At 24.6% G+C, this 19475-nt stretch overlaps 4 protein-coding genes across 11 annotated transcripts; 2 read left to right on the top strand and 2 right to left on the bottom strand.

Annotated features, from left to right (window-relative positions):
* Positions 1-111: 111 nt before the first annotated feature.
* LOC122851313 (dnaJ homolog subfamily C member 5) lies at positions 112-6863 on the bottom strand. Of its 7 annotated transcripts, none has more exons than XM_044150450.1 (7): positions 6503-6861; positions 5729-5867; positions 5244-5396; positions 5030-5161; positions 3606-3653; positions 2503-2659; positions 112-1392 (listed from the first exon to the last, which is right to left on the bottom strand). In XM_044150450.1, exons 1-7 carry the CDS (start codon positions 6520-6522, stop codon positions 1328-1330), a joined length of 714 nt encoding a protein of 237 aa, XP_044006385.1. In that variant the 5' UTR covers positions 6523-6861; the 3' UTR covers positions 112-1327. The 7 variants fall into 7 exon arrangements, with proteins under 7 accessions (XP_044006385.1, XP_044006388.1, XP_044006384.1 ...); XM_044150449.1 differs by having other exon boundaries at positions 121-1392; positions 2503-2662; XM_044150452.1 differs by lacking the exon at positions 112-1392 and adding an exon at positions 1938-2400 and having other exon boundaries at positions 2503-2662; positions 6503-6860.
* Positions 6864-7550: 687 nt separating this feature from the next.
* Positions 7551-8806, top strand: LOC122851312 (charged multivesicular body protein 3). The gene is made up of 2 exons (XM_044150447.1): positions 7551-7931; positions 8008-8806. The coding sequence occupies exons 1-2, from the start codon at positions 7881-7883 to the stop codon at positions 8614-8616; spliced, it is 660 nt and encodes a 219-aa protein (XP_044006382.1). The 5' UTR covers positions 7551-7880; the 3' UTR covers positions 8617-8806.
* Positions 8807-9063: 257 nt separating this feature from the next.
* LOC122851306 (phosphatidylinositol 4-phosphate 3-kinase C2 domain-containing subunit beta) lies at positions 9064-16723 on the bottom strand. Of its 2 annotated transcripts, none has more exons than XM_044150442.1 (8): positions 16145-16672; positions 15779-16014; positions 11724-15689; positions 11498-11654; positions 11025-11260; positions 10748-10948; positions 10471-10667; positions 9064-10405 (listed from the first exon to the last, which is right to left on the bottom strand). In XM_044150442.1, the coding sequence occupies exons 2-8, from the start codon at positions 16012-16014 to the stop codon at positions 9984-9986; spliced, it is 5415 nt and encodes a 1804-aa protein (XP_044006377.1). In that variant the 5' UTR covers positions 16145-16672; the 3' UTR covers positions 9064-9983. The 2 variants fall into 2 exon arrangements, with proteins under 2 accessions (XP_044006377.1, XP_044006376.1); XM_044150441.1 differs by lacking the exon at positions 16145-16672 and adding an exon at positions 16683-16723 and having other exon boundaries at positions 9785-10405.
* Positions 16724-17408: 685 nt separating this feature from the next.
* On the top strand, positions 17409-19301 carry LOC122851311 (N-acetyl-D-glucosamine kinase). Its single transcript, XM_044150446.1, has 6 exons — positions 17409-17682; positions 17877-17961; positions 18021-18119; positions 18186-18438; positions 18514-18803; positions 18868-19301. Exons 1-6 carry the CDS (start codon positions 17642-17644, stop codon positions 19126-19128), a joined length of 1029 nt encoding a protein of 342 aa, XP_044006381.1. The 5' UTR covers positions 17409-17641; the 3' UTR covers positions 19129-19301.
* Positions 19302-19475: the final 174 nt, after the last annotated feature.

Below are 19475 nucleotides of genomic sequence, written 5' to 3'. Positions count from 1 at the left end.
CCAACACAATTTGCAAATATTTTTTTCTAGCATTAATAAATAATATATACTATATTTTTGTTTATTTTCTTTTTTTTTAAACAGAAATAAGTTCAAAAAAATAAAACAAAATTTCTTCAATAAAATGTATTTAATTTTTTATTTTTCATTTTATTAAATTAGATATTCAGAAAAAGGCGATATACATCCAATTTTTATTTCTTCAAATACATATAGACTGTCTTTCATAATTATAATAAGGAGGACTCAATTCAATTGGAATATTTTTCAAGGATAGAATTAATTTTTATTCACCACACACGAACCAATCATTTTCAAATTATTCCAGGACAATTGAGCGTTAACATGTGAATTTTTTATTTTTTCTTTAAATTCTATTTTATTAATTTTTATTTATAATAAATACAACATTAAACGTCTCAAAGTAACTCGACGTGATATATATTTATATAATGTATAATAAATAAAATTAAAAACAAATATAGTTTTTATTTAATTTTATTTTTTGAACAATGAAAAAACAATAATTGTATATAAATTTCTGAACTACGCTCGAACTCACATTGTTCCTGGAAAACTAATATTATTAATGACAATTTTTTTTTGAGGCATAAAATTATCTATGATTAACAAAATGCCTGGTTTATTATATCACCAAGTGAATGTTAATTTTAATAATATCATTATTTAAATTGTGTACAAGTTTATTATTTTCAATATAATATTTTTTAAATTTAACACAAATAAATTAGAAAGTACTGGAATCAGGCAACAAACTTTTAAATTACTACCCATTTGTAGTTTATTTATTTATTAATATCAATAAAATTGTCTCATTAAAAGATAAATTAATTATGTGATCATTGATTACAAATTAAATTATCTTACAATCGGAAATATACCGAATTTATTATTGGAATATTGCTAATTATAAACTAATTGAAAAAAAAAATGCGTTCCATAAAAATTTTATCATTACTTGTGATAGTTTCAAGTTTAAAAAATAATAAATAAATAATTATACATGCTAATGAAGTGATTGAATTATCAATTAAAAAACGAACGAAAAAAAAAAAATAATTGTTTGCAGTACAGAAAAGATAAATAGCCAATTTTAAAATGGTTATTATTGTACGTCTGAATTGTAACAGATATTGTTTTTTTAAGCCTAGATTATGGAACGCAGTTGGACTTTAGTACCATTAATTATTTCTTCAAGTAATTATTTGTAAAACGTTACAAGTGTCTTTTATAATTTTATGACGAGACACACTTGAAGTACTTTTGATAAAATGACATGGGCTGGTCCAAGTGATCACACTGATGATTACCATTTAGCTCCACCTTGAGCAGCAGCCTCAGCAGCTGCTCCAGCTGCAAAAGGATTTGTGACTAAATGCCACAAACACAATTAATCTTCGTTCTCAATTTTTAATTATTACATTAAAAAAAAATACAATCGTGCAAAATAATAAAGACAATTAAAAATCATAATATTCACAGAAATAAAAAATTTATTGATACACATTAATGATGATATAAATTATGATAAATAAATGAAAATTAAAAATTAAAAAAATCGAGGTAATTCATCTGCTCAAAAACTACATAAAGTTTAAGTGAAACAAAAAAAAAAAAAAAAACTATTTTTCTTTTTGATAAACAACTATCAAAATCTTAATCTATGTAAAAATTAAATTTATTTTTTTCTTCAATAGTAATTAAAAGAATGCCAAATTACTAATGGTATTTTATTTATAATTAAAAAAATACAAATATGAGAGGAAAAAAACAAAAATAGCAAACACACTGACAAAATTAAAAATAATATAAAAATAATATTAATAATAATAATATTACAATAAATATTTTTGAATTAAATAAACTGAAAAACTTTGTTATTCAGTTATTTAAATACTTGATAAGTGATTGGATGCATTAACAATAATTTTTGTTATTTAATTCAATGATAAATTAATAATAAAAGAAAAGAAAAAAAATGAACTGTAATTATTTTTTAAATTCACAATTGTTTGTCTTTGACAAAAATAGAACAAAAAGAAATTTAAAAAAAAGCAGTTTGATAGAAACAATAATATAATGTCGATGATGTCAAGAGCATGGCTTGGAAAAATTGTAAAAAAAAAAAAAAAAGTTATAATAATATCCAGCTCATTTGCATACAAAATCATGCACCATTTTTGGTTAATGTTGTTGGCAGTCTTTAGTGGCTATTATTTATTACTTTAAGAAAGCCCATATTTATATTGAATACACTGATTCTTTGTAAACAAAGTAAAATTAAAAAAATAATTATTGGACCATCTTCATACTCTCCGAGACAATGGAAACAGTAATTAAATGTTTCTTGTATATGGAAGTTAATTTACTGAATCTTAACTACAAAAATATGAAAAAAAAATGATAAAACATTGATGACATTGATAATGAAAATAATAAGGTGTTTTGTTAATAATTATATTTATTAATTATTAGACCTACTCGCTGTATAATCTGGACGTTCACCACCGCTATTAAGATTTGTACTTTCATTGGCTGATGATGGTGGTGGCATTGCAAATACTGTGTTTGCTCCAGCTCCAACAGTTGCACTACTTGCTGGTTGACTTGTTACAGCATCATCCTCACTTTCATCCTCCTGCATTAGAAACAAAAAATCTTCAAACAGTAACTGCTCATAGTTTGGTTTCTTTTTTTTTTTTTTTTTTCACTTTTGATCATGCCTAATCTATTTTTGTGACCTACAAATTATAACAGTGTTTCAAGTGCCAATTTAAACCGTACTTATTCACCTTTTGTTCTGAATAATAAAAATTTTTTTATTATCAAAATATAATCAGTTATTTTTTCAACACGTATGATCCAATTTTTATTTATTATTTTTTTTTAAAATTGATATTGTTTTATAATATTTAAAAAGAATTTTTATTTATAATTTTATTTCGGGGAAAAATCGAAATTTTTCGCGATAGAATTAGGAATTCGAAATATTGATTTTTAAATAGTTTTTTTTATATCAATGTGATTTTCAAAATGTAGAGAGTATGGTGCAGTTTTTTTTTATTGAAATATTACAAAAAAATAAATAAAAAAATAAATATGAGTCTTTGTTAATAAATAATTCAAAGATAATCTGATGTTTCCTTGAGTGATTAATAAACACCAAGACTATTCAGTTATTAATAATTCAATAAATTCACGCTCTGAATAATTTAATAGTTAAAGTTACTGGGTAAACAAGTTTAATTTCATAATACCGATGTGCCGTAAATGTCAAAACTTTAATATTAAAATGAAAAAAAAATAAAGTGCAATGAGAATTATTTAAAAAAGCATAAAATAAATTACTAGAAAAAAATTCTAATTGAACAAAGGATACATTAAAAGATACTTTTAAAAAATTATTTTAATATTAAAAATAAATAATTCAAAAGCAGTGCATTCATTTAATCTGCATGCTAATTGATTGTTTTTTTTTTTTTCAAATAATAATTCTAGTCATGCGGTATAATTAAAATGTTTGAGTATAAATTATGATAATGATTTTAATAGATAAAAAAAAAACACGCTGATGATATGCATACCTTGTTGAAACCTCGGGATTGACCAGCTATATCACCTGGATTTTGACCCTGTTATCATACAACACAAAACCAAAATGCTAAGAAATGATTCTTGTTGCAAGAGACTTTGTCATATTTTTTTTTCATAATATTTATCTTTGTGAAAAATACATGGTGCAAAGCAAAATTGACAATGTCATCTACAATTATTAGTGATTCAAAGATCAAAAAATTATATTTTTAAATTGATTTAAATTAAAATAACAAAATTAAAAATTATATTTTAATTATCATTGAAATAAAATATGAGAAAAAATTTTATTACGAAAGCTTTTGTGTAACTCACTGATTTTTCGTTGGAATAAAAAAATTTTTAATGAATATGTTTATGAAGATGATGAGTTTAAAATTAACATGTAATAAATAATAACTGAACAATATAACAATTTTTTTTTTTTACATGTTCATTACATAAAGCGTGACTAAAATAATCATGCTAAACTTGTTTTGTTATTTTTTAATTATAAAATTTTCAACATTAAATACTACTTGCTATGAAAATTTGTGCTTGGAGCTATTATCAAGTGAAAAAAAATGTTCATTGTGTTAATGAAAAACTTGTCTATTATCTACAACTAAATTATCATTAAAATCTTAAAAAATTCTAATAACTAAAATATAAATTTTCATACTAATCTGTCACAGCAATTTTGAATTTTTTTACCTTAAAATATTTTTATTATCATTGCATAAATAATTGGATTTAATTAAATAAAAAATTAAAGCACAACAATAACACCATCAGGTTAATATAAGTTACTTACCAAATAACTTGTTTAAATAAATTTTTAAATTATTATCTCAATTGAAAAATAAAAAAATCAATTATAAATTAAATTAAATTAATAAAACCTTGATGATTGTTAATTAATCGTCACATCATGATAACACTTGTCATGTTTCTATATTTATGTTTGTTTTTTTAAATTTAACATAAAACAATAGAGCATGTACAAAGCGATAGTATTCAAGCTTCATGTCACATACCTTGTTTTTATAAATATTATTTTTTATATTTGATTGTTAACTGTCTTGTTTTCTTGATGTTTTAAAATATCATGAATTTTTGTATTTAATGTTTGTATGAAAAAGTCATAAAGATAAGTTAAAGCAAATACATGCAACCGAGCAGATTGTCTCTTAATTAATAAAACAGTGTAGATGTAATTTTAAATAAATAAATAATTTTACCGTTTATCAAAGCACCACTCTCTTCATTTTGTTATAAAATTATTATCAAATATTTATCACGCATCGCATTCCTACGAATTTAATCAGTGAGCTTACAAATATTTAAATTTAAATATAATTTATGCACCGATTATTATCTTTGGATCACTAGTTATATACTTGATATTATAAAAAATAAATCAATAATTTGATACCTGTAAATTGTGATAGACTCCACTGTCTTCTGGTGGTGTTGGTTTACATTTTCCACAACAGCAATTGCAACAACAACATAAACAGCAACAGAAGTAGCAACCGGTTAATATACCACAAAGACAAAACAGCGCCTGAAATAATAATATTTATAATAATATTAATACTTGTTTATTTATATTATTTTTATATTTATTATGAATAATTATTTATTACCTTGCACCAGCCAGATGTAACGACAAAGTATGCATTAACATTTTCTTCACCAAATTGTTCAGCAACATATAGACCAAGTGATCCATAATTATCATAGATATTTCTTTTTGTTAAATCAGTCAATATTCCATGTGCACGATTTATATCCTTGAACTAAAAAATTAATAATTAAATATATATATTTTTTTTAATTTAAGACAATTAACAAAGAGTTATGATTAATATTTATGTCTTTCTTATCTACTTGGCTGTATTTTTGTACTTAAAAAAAATATTGTGATAAGGATTTAATTAGGAATGACTAATTTTTATTTTTTAAATTATCTCAATTATGCATTTGGCATTCGAAATAATGTAATCATGTTTGATTAAAAAATTATTTCACACGGTAATTTAATGGTTTTTCTAGTTAAAATATTTTTGTTATTAAATTACCAAGTTGATAGTAAATTTTATTGTTATTTTTAGTTTAATTTTATAGCTACCTTTTCTGATGCATCTGGATTATTTGGATTTTTATCTGGATGATATTTTAATGCTAATTTTCTATATGTTTTTTTGATTTCTTCAGGTGTTGCTGTTTTTGGAATTTCCAATGTTTGATACAAGGAATCTCCTGAAGTTCTGTAAATACCAAAAATAATATTTTTTTATTGACAAACATGTAACTTTGTTAAATCATAACTTGTTTTAAAAATAACAAAAAAAATTTCTCAACATATTTGTGCTAGATAAGCTACAACTCAAAAACATAAAAAAATAAAATAAAAAAAATATTGTTGATAATTTTTAATAGTTTTAGAAAATATAAAATAAATGTATTGATATTTAAAACCCAAGAATAAGTCATTTATACTTCTTATCAATAAAACCATAAAAAAAAAAAATAAATAAAAATGATAAAAAATATACAGTAGCATTTAACAAAAAAAAAATAATATCAAAATTAAATTGTCATTTTAAAAATAACATTTAAATAAAAGTGAATGTATACATATAAATAATATTTCACAATAAATAATAATAAAAATATTACAATAAATTTTAAAGCTAGATGATGTTTAACCTATGAAAAAAATTGAACAACAAAATGGTTACACTGTAAAATAAAACAGCACAAACAAAATCAATTAAACATCAGTACATTGTGCTGCATAAAACACTCCAAAAATAAAATTTTAATTTATTTTTAAAAAATATATAATATATTAAAACGATCAATAAATGATAACGCCCATTAATGCAATGCGAATACTTACGACAATTTTCGCCGATCCATGGTGTTAAAAAGTTGATTAAATTGTTTTAATAAAAATATATACTTGTTATAAATAAATTAACAAATTGAATATTTATTTATTTAGCACTAAATATGTTAGATTTTTGATGATGATAAATGTTTTTATGGTTAAACACTAAACAAATACACAATGACAAATTCACTACGCGATAGTTAAATATTATCGAACGGTTATTCAGGTGGCGAACAGCAAATATCAAAAAAAGCAAGGACAGTTCAACCTTAAACACCCATACTTTTTTAACAAAACATATACAATTATATTAATTTAACATGTACACTATCATTGATGTAAATTGACGTCATGTACAATGGCGTTTGTAGAAACCGCTGCTGCACCCGTATTCACAGGGCATTACAATTTAGGGCTTTTTTCATCCACCGGTGGCGCTTGTGGAGCTTTTATATGTAAAATCTATATAAAAAAAATTTTATAAGCGCCATCAGTGGCAAAAAAAAGCCCTAAATTGTATAAAATTTGCCATGTGAATACGGGTGCTGCTGCTAGAAAAAGCTACCCAATCGATATTAATATTTATATGGTTTCGAATTTCGATGAATTTCTACATTATTTTTGAATTACTAAATGAAAAAATTAATTTATTAATCAACTAGAAATGTTTATAATTAATTTTACAATTATTAAAATATTTTATCGGCATTTTATAATCAAAAGAAAGTCAATAATTCATTAAGGTATTGGCTTTGTTTTTTTTTTTTTAAATGCAATTTTCCACAATTTTCATCAATTTTCATTTTTAAAAAGTCACGTGATGTAAAAATTAAAATCTAGTTACATTTAAGACTTTTATTAGTGATAAAAAAAATATTAATTAATTACATGAAAATAAAGAGTAATGTAATGTTAATAATTTGAGTAATTAAATGTTAAATAAAATGATTAAAATTAGAGTTCTTTTTAATAAAATTTAAAGAAAATTTAAAAATTAAAAAGAAATTTCGTGATGGAAAAGAGCCTTAATTCAATATGGCAGTGATAAATGATAATAATAAAAAAAAAAAAAAGATACCAATCAGATAAACAGAGAGCTAAAAATAAAGTAAAATCTGTCGTCATCGATACAATAATTATGACAGATATTATTATTTTTTTTTGGTGTAATATAAATTCATAATAACATTCTAATTTTTTCTCTTCTTCTTTCAAATGTTTTTAAATTTTTTTGTAATCATCGAAGAATAATTAAACAAATATTAAATATATAACTCGAATTATTATTGACGTTTGTTTAACTGAATAAATAAAAGGTGATTCATGTTTATATTTTTATTATTGTGTTGATAAATTTTTTTTTCATTTGTAAATTTATGATATCATGATTATGGGTTTATTCGGTAAATCACCTGAAAAAAATCCAAAGGATCAGGTTAGTAGTCAACATGATCAATAAAATTTGCAACTTGTTATTGTTTTTTTTTAAATGAATAATTAATTATCATTAGGTACAAGAATGGTCTCACAAATTAAGAAAAGAGGGTTATCAATTGGACAGACAAGTTAGAGCAATTCAAAGAGAAGAAGAAAAAGTAAAACGTTCATTAAAAGATGCAGCTAAAAAAGGTGATAAAGATGTATGTAAAATATTAGCAAAAGAAGTTATAAGAGCAAGAAAAGCATGTAATAAAATTCATACATCAAAAGCACATTTAAATTCTGTATCATTACAAATGAAAAATCAATTAGCAACAATAAGAGTTGCTGGATCATTATCAAAATCAACTGAGGTAATGCAAGCAATGCAATCACTTATTAAAGTACCAGAAGTTGCTGCAACAATGAGAGAATTATCAAAAGAAATGATGAAAGCTGGTATAATTGAAGAGATGCTTGATGAAACAATGGATGTCATGGAAGATTCTGAAGAAATGGAAGATGAAGCTGATGAAGAAGTTGATAAAATACTTTGGGAATTAACTGCTGGACAACTTGGTACAGCACCAGCTGTTGTCATGGAAACACCTGGTTCATTAAGCACCAAAAATACTGAACCAGAAGCTGATGATACTGAACTTGAAGACATGAGAAATCGATTGCAAAGTTTAAGAAGTTAATTTATCATTTTATTTTATTTTTTTGTTCAGTATTTTTTTTTTTTTCTTTTTATTAATTACATACCAACGAAATAAAAAATATATATTGTTATATTATAAATTGTGTGCACTTAATTTGCACCATGTATATTAAACAAAAACATGTTAATTAAATTGGTGTTTAGTTTTTCTTTTGATTATTGTATATTTTGCACGTCGAGAAAATTTATTTCAGTCAATTTTCTTTTTGTTTTAAACATTGAATAAAAGTACTAAATAGTCTCTTATAAAAAACAAATAAAAATAATTATCTATTGTAAAAATATTAATATATAAAATTCTATGGAAATAAATTATTTTTTTTCTTTTCTTTTCAATGTAAAATAATTATTCTTTCAGTCGATTTATGTTACCTATGATTTTTTTTCTTTGTTAGTATTAAAAATATTTTTAATTATAAATAAACAAGTTTTTGATTTAGTTGAATATTTTTATCTATTTATTTATTTTATAAAATTTTAGTTAACAAACACGCTTACTTCATAAAATATTTGAAGTTTATTTTAACATTTATTCTTCATTTTAAATTTTAAAAAATGTTAATTTTATTTATTTATTACTCTTGACTATTAATCGCGACTTGTATATTTTTTTTTTCTTCATCTTTTATAATAGTAAAAAATTTTTTTTAAAAACCACTTAATATTTATTAATCTTTGATAATCAAAATAATAAAACAATAATTAATTTTAAGCAAAATTATTCAGGCAAAAAGTACAAGAAATTATTATCATTTGATAAAATAGAAATAAATTAATATTTCGTTGTAAAAATTGATTTTTTTTTCTTTAAAAATTCCAAATTATATTTATGTACAAGCCTGGCAAAATATTGTAAAAATTACGTATAAATATTTATCACAATTTTATATTTCAATCGTTTAAAAAAAAAAAATTTAATTTATTACTCAAAAATTTTTCTTAAAACATGATTTTTATTTTTTTATTATTTCTTTGTTTTTCAATACTAGATTTGACTTTTAAAATTTGCAAATAATGCTGCTTGTATACAATAAAATTGTTAAAAACTTAAAAAATATTTTTTAAAATTTCTTATTCATCAATAGTTAAAAAAAAAGAAAAAAATTGATTAATAGTTTTAAAAAATTCATAAAGAATTAAATACATTAAAAAACAAAATTAATTAATTAATTGGTGATTAGCTGATATTTTTTTTAAAATTATATATGAGTAGACAAGTACGGTATAATTATAATTAATTATACTTACTGGTTTATCTCTAAACGTTACTCGACATTCCATCGATGAGATTAAAAAAAAAAAAAGTGTTAATATATTATAAAATTTGTGCAAATTGTAAAAATGATCTTATCGAATATTTCCAAATGAAAACCATTCAATTGTTTCATTGTTTAAATCAAAATGACAAAGTGGTAAACGTATACCACCAAGAAATTCATTTTCCTGAAGAGTATCATGATTCCAAATTGTTGCCTCGAGTGTACGTTCTTTAACAACATCAAGTGGCATTCTGTATTCCAACATTTCCATAAATGATGGATGACAATTTTTTTTAACAACTTTTGTTTTACGTTTTGTTGCTTTTGTTGGATCTGGTTTTAAATATACCTTAACATATGTATTTGGTTCTTGGGCATTGGCAACTTTTGGCAAACCTCTTGCATGATGAATCATCACTGACAATGTCCCACGTGTATAATGAAGTGATAATTTCACTTGACCACAATGTACATTATCTCTTATTTTTTTTTCAGCCCACCAATTTCCAACTATTAATATTAAAACAACAAGTTAATTATTTATAATATTAAAATATTTAATTTGTAATTCATACCTTTAACTTTTCGCAAATGAATATCAGCATTTTGTTGATCTCTCAATAAAGGATGAAAAAATGTATAAACAAGATCACTTTGTGATATTTCTGCTGCCATTTTAAATAAACTAACTAAAAATTTTTCAATATCAGCTCGTCTTTTATCAGCAACTTGTTTTATATTTGATCGTCCAACACTCATTCCACTTGACAAACTTGAAACAATAATAAATAAATTAGTTAAATATGAACGAAATAATCAATATAAATTATTTTTTTTATTATATTTATATACCTGGCAACTTTTGCAAGTGGAAAATGAATACATAGTTTTTGATAAAATTCACAAAATTCTTTGTACGAACGAAATAGATAGGATGGATCTGGTTGATTTTTTCTTTGTATACGAAGAATATACATGTAGTATTTTTCTGGATCATAACGTTTTTGATATCCATGAACTTGAACACTTTTTAGCTGTCCTTCCTGTTGCATTCTACAAATTAAAATTAAATAAATAAAACTTGATTATTTAAAATTAATTAATAATTAAAAAAAAGAGAACAACTTACGTATATGTTTTTGGAATAAATGATAAAAGTTCTCCATCATTGTGTTCACCACTAAAACGTAGCTGTGCTAAATTATGTAAAAAAAAATTAAACTGTGTAAACCAACTCTTCAAAGATGCCTCAATCATCCTGGCAAATGTTGCTGCTGCTTCTGGATTAGTTTGTCCAGGTAACAGTGCTTTTTGTACGTAATTAACAGCATCCATTGTTACACCTGGTATTCCTGATGATGTCATCTGTGAAGATTTATTTTCACTCATATTTAATAAACGTTTTTTCAAAACAAATCACTGTGTTTTCATTGTTAATTTTAAATAACATCTAAATGATTTTTTTTTATATGCTAGATAAAATTTATAAATATATACCACAGTATGATGCTGATAAAATATAATTAATTGAGATAAAAAGAACAAAAACAGGATGTTCAATTCCGTTGTGAAATTTTATATAAAAAAAATTTATTTTCTTACCAATCCAAATAGATGAAGTATCAAGTTTCCATGTTTTCGTACAATATTAAATGCTTGACAACAAAGATCAACAAAATTATGAAATTTTTCTGATGGTTTATCACCACCATTAATTACATATGCCATATCTGATGTCAACACAAATGCAGTTCGATCCCTAACATAATAAAAAAATATATATTTATAAATATCAATTAAGACAAGAAATAAAAAAAAAATAAATTACCTTTTAAAATTTCCAAACATTTGAGCATCACCAAGAAATTTACCAAAATCAATATGAAATAAATGACCAGAAGTTTTGAGCATAATATTGTCATTATGTCTGTCACAAATACCAAGAATATATGTGACAACAGAATAGCCAGCACATGATGCTGTAAAATTTTCAACAGCTCGTTCATATTCAAGTTCTGATGGATTATGTTTGGCAAGCCATTCAGCAATTGGACGATCTTTAAATGATCCAGTTAGACCAAATTCAACTTGTATTTTTCTCAATGTTTCAGCATTTGTAACCATTTCAATAATACCACGTTTATAACCAGTTGGTACACATCCAAATGTCACCATTTTTAAATCAAGACCTTCTTTTAACCATAGCTTATCCATTATTCTGACCATTTGTAGTGTCAGCATATCCTGTTGTAGATCATCACCAACTTTAAATATTGCTGGATTCAATACATTATCACATCCAATAAAATTAATTCTAAGTGGCAATGTAAATGATGGAAAATATGAACATGTTGATACATTTATACCATAAACTTTTCTACTTAATGATAATGGCAAACATGTACCATCATCTTCCATCAATTGAAAATGAATATCTTGTAAATTTGTTTTTAATTTATCTAACTTTAATGAATCTTTTGTTATTTTAATACTTTCAGCAACTTCATTTAAATTTTTAACTAAACATTGTTGTGATAAAAAATTATTTCTTAATGATTCACCAATAATTGCAAGTAATGCACGTAACATTAGCTGTAAACGTCTTTGATAACGTGTTAAACTAATACTTTTTTCATCTTCAGTTGTTGAATCTGATGAATTTTGTGGACTTTGTCCAGGTAAAGCATGAGTTAAAAGCCAATAAATATGATGAGCAACACGTGGTGATAATAATGAACGACTTAATAAAAATTTAGCAAGTGGTGATGCTTCATAAGTTTCATGTTTAAGTGCTTGTAATAATTGTGGTAAATAATCAACTAATTCATCATTACTTAGACCTTGTATACATTCAACAGCAATTTCACGTACTTTAATATCAGGAAAACATGGAAGTAATAATTGTAATGCTTGAACTGGTGGTAATGGACGCCATACTTTTAATGATGCATGTAAATCTGGTAGACATGCCCAATCCCAACTATGAGCTGCTAGCAATACTTTTGGTAATGCTTCTGGTACTTGATGTAAATAATGTCTTTTTTCCCATAATATTTCTCTTTCATCAATTGGTGGTCTTGAAAATGTATCCTGTTGACAAATATCAAGTAACAACTCTTTTGTATTTTGATCCAATGAATTAATATCAAGACTTTCAACATCATGATCACGTAATTCAGTTGGAAATGATACACGACCACCATAATCTGGTAATTCAAGACCAATTATTGGATTTGTTGAACCATATGGTTGTATACCAGGTACTGGTGCTGGTCCAAGTCTTTTATCAGCAATTGCTGGCCATAATGATAAAAAATAACTACCTTGACTCATAATACCATCATAATTAAAAAATTGTATTGCACCCCAGCCAATTTCTTCTTTATGCATTGAATTTTCATTTGATAAATTTGTTTCATGTTCTGTTGGTTGTAAAGTACGTCCATAAATAACTAATACAAGTCTTGCTTCACGTGGTAATTGACAAACACTTATACCACGAAATTCAAGCCATGTATTAAATACAATTCTTGAATAAAAATTTGTATTAACAGTCATTGGTTGTGATAATACTGGATTACCAACTGGTCTTGTACCATGAAATATTTGTGCAGCAACAATATAATCATCATGTTTCCATGTTATTGGTAAACGATGAAGTGAACCAACACGTACAAGTACTGTATCAAGTACCTCTGATGATACAAGACAATTTGTTGGAAATTCACCACGAGAATTAAGCTGAAAATCAACTCTAAATGCATGACAATATGTCTCAACAAGATCTTGTATTGCATCTCTTATTTTATGACAATGTGAACCAATTAAATCAGGAAATTTTGTTCTTAATGTAACAACTGAATAATCACCATCTTCATGTAATATTTCTGGTTTTTTACATTCAATATTTTGTGTATGTACTTGTGGTAAATATTGACAGCATGCATTTACAAAATTATCAACTGCTTCAGTTATTTCCCATGTTTCAATATTACCCATTAATGCACAAACAGCTTTAACAGCTTGTTGTACATTACGTGGTTGTAATTGTGGTAATAGAATTGAACTATGTTCAGATGTTGCTAATTGAATAGCAGCTGTTTCAATTCTTTCTAATTCTTTTTCAATTGTTTCTAATAATATAACTAATGTATCATATGATATTGGTTGTAATGGTTCATTTGGTAATATGTCTTCTAATTTAAGACATTTTTCTTGATTATCATCATTTAATGTTCTTGCTATTGATCTTGTCATTTGTTTTTTAGTCATAATTGCTAATTCAATATCTTTTTCTAATTTAATACAAAGATGAATATATTCATATTGTGCCAATGTTGTATTTGATGATAGATACTCATCAAGACCCCAAACACGAAGACAATATTTATCAACAGTATCAATAATATTTTCATCTTCAAGTGAACATGCAACTGTCAATATAACATGTTCAATTGTACAATTAATATCACAAGTAAATGATATTGATGGTAGAGCATCATTATTATTTGGTAATTGTGGATGTACAACTAATTTAATACTTGTACCATCTTGATAAACACTTTCCATCATTGGACTTACAACATAACCATTATTTGTACTTGTATCATCATACAAAAATTGTGCTCTTACATCTTTAATCATACTATGAAATGCTTTTAAATCACAATCATTAAGTGATGCACGAGCTTTTTTTATTGTAACATTTTCATAAAGACGAGTTTTACGTTTTTGTCGACGATCAAGTGATGCACGACGTCGTTCAATTGTATTCCAAGCTGATGAACTTCTTGGTGGTAATGGTGGTGCAACAATTGACGTTACACTTGGTGATTTAACTGTTTTTTCAACAGCAACATAAACTGGATCAGAATTAACACTTTTATTTGTACTATACATATAATCAAATGGATCAAATGGATCATAAACTGATCCATTCATTTGATTATTTTTATCATCAATTTGATTTGACAATTTTCCATTTGATTCATTTATTTTTATTAAAAGTGGATCAAATGCCTCAAGTACAGATACACGTACATTTGTTTTATCATCAATTGTTTCATATACACTGAGATCAATTAAATTATTATTTGGTTTTTTTTCAATAACTTTTAGAGTATTATCTCGTTGTTGTTGATCATTTTTTAAATTAACAACTGCTGATTTATTTGATGTCGTTGTTGATGTTGATGTTGTAACTGTTGTTGTTGTTGTTGCTGCTGATGCTGCTGTTGTTATAGCTGTTGTTGTAATTGTTGAGATTGTCGTCGTCGTCGTTGTTGTTGTTGTTAAAGACGTTGAATGATTTGATTTATAATTTAATGGTAACGGTGGAATCTGTGGAATTGAATCATTCGAAGAATTGAAATTTGTACGTGATATTATTTGATTAATACCAGATGATGACGTGCCAATATTTGTGCTATGTGATGAAGAAATGTTTGCACCAGATGATGGTGAATTACTACGAAAATGATGTGTTTGATATGATGCTGCTGAACTATTACTACGTGTTACCCGTGATGTTTTTCTTATTAAAGATGGATGTATATCCCAACGTGGTTCAATTGGAGCTTTTGGTAATGTTGCAGGTGGTACAATACTACTATATTCATCAACAATTGTATCTTGTTTAACTGGACTTGTAAAATTTATTAAATCAGTTGTTGTATTTGATGTTTTATTAACAATTGTCGTTGAATTTCTACGTGATGGAATTGGTGGTGGTGCTATTATTGCACTATTTTTTGGCTGTACACCTTCTGGTCTTGGACGACTTTTTAATACAAATCTATATAACATAATAAAATATTATAAACTATAAATTGCCAAGTGTTTTTTTTAGCTATTACAACAAATTAAAAGTAAAAAATAATAAACCTTTCAGTTGGTTGTGCTCTGTCAACTTCGCTAATACTACTACTACAAGCTGAAGTAGTTTCAGTAAATCCTCTACGTCCATAATTATTACAATCTAATTGTTGTTTTTGCATTTTGAATTTTTCCAATGCCAAACTCTCGAGGCTAAGTGCCTGTGCTCGTTCCAAGTCATCTTGAAATTGTCGATCATAATCAATTGATCCTGAATTACTATCATTTCTAACGTAGTTTGACATCTGTAATAATACACAAAAAAATTAATAACAATATATCATTAAGTATAAATTAATGTGTAATTATTTATCAATATTATTTTCATTAATTTATTTATAAATAAGTAATTATAATCCAAGTATTTTTTCTTGCCCTGGCATTATTGCAGTGATGGTTACGTTGACTAAACACAAATATATTTCATGATACAATCAACTAATATAATTGTGATTGAAATCCACACGGGTTAACACCCGTTATTACTTGAGATCATATATCCGTGACATTATGACGACATCCTTGATTTAATTGTATATTTGTATCCATAAACATTCACTATGAAAAATAACTATGTGACAGTGTGAATAATATTTAACTATCTTTTACAGCATATTAATTATTATTTTATTGTTATTTATTGTGTCGTGGCAAAAATATCATTAGCTCCAAATAAATAAAAAATTAAACACAAATAAAGTTACTGCCACTCTCTCTCACACACACTGATATATTGAATTACTAATTTGATGATGATTAACTTTATTATTTTTTTTTATTATTATTATTTGTGTTGTAGAAAAAAATAGTAAAACTTTTTTTTTATTAAAGTTGTTTTTGCTAGTGATAAATTATTTGTGCAAATTAATTAGAATATTGTTTAGAAAAAAAAAAAAAAAAAAACATCAAGTACCTTTGATGATTTTGACTGATGAATTTTCAATTTGGAGTACATTATTTATAATTAAAAATTTACTTAATAATTTAATTTAATTATTTTTTAATTTAATAAAAAGAATTTAATTTTTTAAATTTAGAATTATTGCTGTTGTTTATTTATTTTATTTATATTGTTGTCCCTACATGGCCAATGGGGAATTAGTTTGTGATTATTATTTTTATTTGTTTTTTATTTTTTTTTCTCTCTTATTGTTTTTTGTTTATAATGTACTCTAAGGCTCTCGTACACTGTTGGTGATTAATTAAACACAAAAAAAAAGATAAAACAATTGTCAATAATAAATTATCAAGTAGTTATGTTAAAACAGCTGGTAATTTTTTTTTTAATAGCTCTCTTATTATGATTGTAAAAATGACAATTAAATGACATTAAAATTCAAGTCTTTGACATGTATGCTGTGTACAGAGGGCTTAATGTATTTTTTGAGTAATTTTTATTTTTTTTTACTAATTATTTTCAAATAAAATTACTCATATATTTTGCCACCTGTTGGAATGAATTTATTGCATTTATTAAATATATTTTTTTCATCTAGGCTGATGTAGAATTTGATAATGTTAAATTGGACTGATTGATTTGGCTTGATGTAAAAAGGAAGTGATGAAATCGGTTGAAAGTAACGATTTGTTGTTGATTTGTTGGTTTATTTTGTATTACCCCCTTTTTTTTATATTACAGAACTTGATTGTCTACTTGTACAACACAGCAAGACAATGCAACACAAGCTGGAACCACGCAATTGAACTATGTACCACAACAGCTGCCAATAAAACTCTGATCATCAAGCAATTGCTCTTCAAGTTCACCATAGAAATTGCAATTTCTATATGAAAAATAAACTTAACATAATAAAATTGTGATTGCTTAATTATTTATATTTAATACACATCATTAAATTAAATTTCGCTGCAATGGAAAAGCCGGAAGATATTATAATTGGTGGAATTGAAGGGTAAGCTAAATTCATGTATTAAAATTAAAAAATAAAAGCTTTTTATTATTAATATTATAAATTATTAAGTATACTTAAGCTGTATTTTATTTCCATTTTTAATTTTAAATAAAACTGATAATATTATCTATAATCCAAGCTTAAATGTTCATTGCTTGATTAATGAGTTTTTTTTTTTTAAATTTTATCAATAGCGGTGGTACTCATTCATCACTGATAGTGATGGATGGCAAGGGTAATCAACTGGCAAATATCAAAGGATCCAGTACAAATCACTGGGTAAATTATTAATGTTATTTATCATTTCGAAAAATATATGTTTGTTAATTTTTTATCAGCAAATTGGAATGAAAGAGACTGCAAAAAGAATAGCCAGTATGATTGATCAAGCTAAGGAGAAATTAAATATACCTGATGAACATCCTCTTGATTGTGTTGTAAGTTTATATGAATATTTTTAATCCTAGTTAGAATATAAATTAAAAAATATTTATTATCTTTAGGGTTTATGCTTGAGTGGTTGTGAGGAGAGAGAAACAAATGCAAAACTTGTAAAAACTTTACAAGAAGATTTTCCAAATATCAGCAAAGAATATGTTGTTGAATCTGATACAATTGGTAGTTTACAAACAGGATGTAAAAATAGAGGTATTGTTTTAATTGCTGGTACTGGAAGTAATGGACTTTTGGTTAATTCTGATGGTACTACATCTAGCTGTGGTGGATGGGGACATATGATGGGTGATGAAGGAAGTGGTAATTATAATTTGAAATACTTTTACATAAATTATACAACAATAATTGGTTCAATTGATTTGTTTTTAATTAAAGCATACTGGATTGCACACAAAGCATGTAAATATATATTTGATGATATTGATGGTCTTGAAAAGGCACCACAATCAATTACATATGTTTGGGATATTTTTAAAAATTTTTTTCAAGTCAATAATCAACATGAAATGCTTCGTCATTTGTACAATGATTTTGATAAAAGTAAATTTGCCATGGTAACTGAAAAAATTGCACATGGTTGTCAAGAAAATGATGAACTTTCTTTATTACTTTTTTCACAAGCTGGACAATATCTTGCTAAACATATCACTGGACTTCTCTCAAAGGTAAATATTATTTTTTAAATAATGTATAATTTATTAAAAATATATCATTTTATTTCGCTTGTAGAATTCAAAATTTAAAAATGAAAAATTGAGAGTTATATGTGTTGGATCTGTATGGAAATCTTGGGAATTTTTAAAAGAATCATTTATTAAAAAAATTCATGAATCAAATATTATTGATGAATTAATACTTTTACGTTTGACAACATCTTCAGCAGTTGGTGCTTGTTATGTAGCTGCTGATAAAATAAATTGTAATAGTCTTGTTAAAACACATGATAAAAATTGTGATGAATTTTTTACCTACAAACGTGATGAATATTAAAAACCATGATAACAAAATTTCAATAATTTCTATAATATTTTTTTTTGATATTAATAATTTATCACAATTTTTATTCTTCAAGTTTTTAAAAAATAATAGTTTTTAATTTTAAATAAATGACAACAATACAAAGTTATAGAAATTGTATATATATTTTTTATATCAAGGCACAAGTAATAATGATCAAACCACAATAAAAAATTATTTTTTGATAAATAAATTTTCTTATATAATAATTTTAAGTAAATTTAATATTTAATTGTAAAAGATATGAATTTTTAATTGCAATAAATATATGATTTATGCTGATTTAATTATTTAATCAGTCATCAAAATAAAAACATACT

Source organism: Aphidius gifuensis, linkage group LG3 (genome assembly GCF_014905175.1).
Source record: "Aphidius gifuensis isolate YNYX2018 linkage group LG3, ASM1490517v1, whole genome shotgun sequence".
In the NCBI taxonomy this organism is placed as follows: Eukaryota; Metazoa; Arthropoda; class Insecta; order Hymenoptera; family Braconidae; genus Aphidius; species Aphidius gifuensis.
This window is presented reverse-complemented; position numbering and strand designations above follow the sequence as displayed.